A 1,394-nucleotide genomic window follows, 5' to 3' on the forward strand; every position below is an offset into this window, starting at 1 on the left:
CTTCCCCTAACTATAGTGTAGAATTCGTTTAGTCCCATTAAAATCTGAATCAGCCTTCTGCATATTTGCCTTAGCACCACATGTGCAATTGCATTTGCATTGAGCATGTGCATTCAATGTGTTAAGTTCTTCCCAAAATTTCTTCATTTTAGTATAGTACCCAGTGATATCTAGGGTTCCTTGACTCAAATCATTTATTTCCCTCTGCAATTGATACAATTTCGCTCAATTTGTCTGGTCATATCTGTCTTCAAGTTCTTTCCAAAGTTCCTGAGCATCATTAACATACTGTAGACTATTCGCCGAATCCTTTGAGATAGAATTTAGGATCCACGATGTGACCATGTCGTCACAGCACTCCCATTGATCATAGCTAGGATCCTGAGGTTCTGGCTTTCTGCACTTTACGTTTATGAATCCTACTTTATTCTTCACTGAGAGAGCTCTCAGAACTCCTCTTCTCCATGATCTATATCCTGATCCGTCGAAAAGTCCCAGCACAAGCATAGAACCAGTGCTCTCAGATGGATGCATGTAGAGCGAATTTGTCGAATCCAAGGCCGAATTTGTGGAATCCGTTGTGTTTTCATCAATAGTCATGATTATCAAGGATCAATTTGAAGAAAAAGGTTGGGAAAATTTTGATATTCGTACAAAAATGCTCCGTAGAGATACGCTTCGAATAGGAAAGAAAAATTGACTAATTGAGTTTAGGATCGAGAGTCGTGCTCTGATACCATGACAAAATGGTAGAGAAAATGAAAAGGATGAGCTCACCTCGAGTGAGCTCTAATGGAGAACGAGAGATGCCATAGATGAGGAAGCTTCTGGAAACTTCTTTTCTATTTCACTAGAGAATGAGCTTTGCTCAAAATGTAAACAATACAGGAAAATGGAATACAATACAATAGGGAAAAATACCTACACCTATTTATACTACATACACTTACAGTTGTATATAACTACCAAGTCACTTGTACAACTAATAAATATACACACATGTTAATATTCTTCTTAGAAATTATGCAATTGTCATTCTTAATACAACATACCAAACAATGAATAAACAACAATTCCAGCATAACTAATCCCAGCATAACTTCTCCCAATATAACTTATACCGGTATAAATCATATTCTAACCAAACGACCCCTTATTTTTCATTCCAGTTAAGATATTTCCAGGACTCTTTAGTTCAGTGTCTTTGTCCTGGTATTAGGGGTGTCAATGGATATTTGAAAACTGACTAAACCGACCGAACCGTACCGTACTAAACCGATTCTTAGGTTTCTTTTAAAGAAATCGTAGGTTTTTATATAAATCTATAATCATACCGATAATTAGGGTATGTTTTTTTATTTTATAAAAATAAACCGAAAAAATACCGAACCATA

General features: G+C 36.1%; 1 protein-coding gene across 1 annotated transcript; it reads right to left on the reverse strand.

Annotated features, from left to right (window-relative positions):
• Positions 1–225: 225 nt before the first annotated feature.
• On the reverse strand, positions 226–600 carry LOC104219994 (uncharacterized). Its single transcript, XM_009770769.1, has one exon. The coding sequence runs from the start codon at positions 598–600 to the stop codon at positions 226–228; it is 375 nt and encodes a 124-aa protein (XP_009769071.1).
• Positions 601–1,394: the final 794 nt, after the last annotated feature.

This window comes from Nicotiana sylvestris, chromosome 11 (genome assembly GCF_000393655.2).
Source record: "Nicotiana sylvestris chromosome 11, ASM39365v2, whole genome shotgun sequence".
NCBI lineage: Eukaryota > Viridiplantae > Streptophyta > Magnoliopsida > Solanales > Solanaceae > Nicotiana > Nicotiana sylvestris.

What these genes read in the sequence shown, in the direction of transcription:
- LOC104219994 (XM_009770769.1), bottom strand. Translation starts at nt 600, where the DNA reads ATGACTATTGATGAAAACACAACGGATTCCACAAATTCGGCCTTGGAT.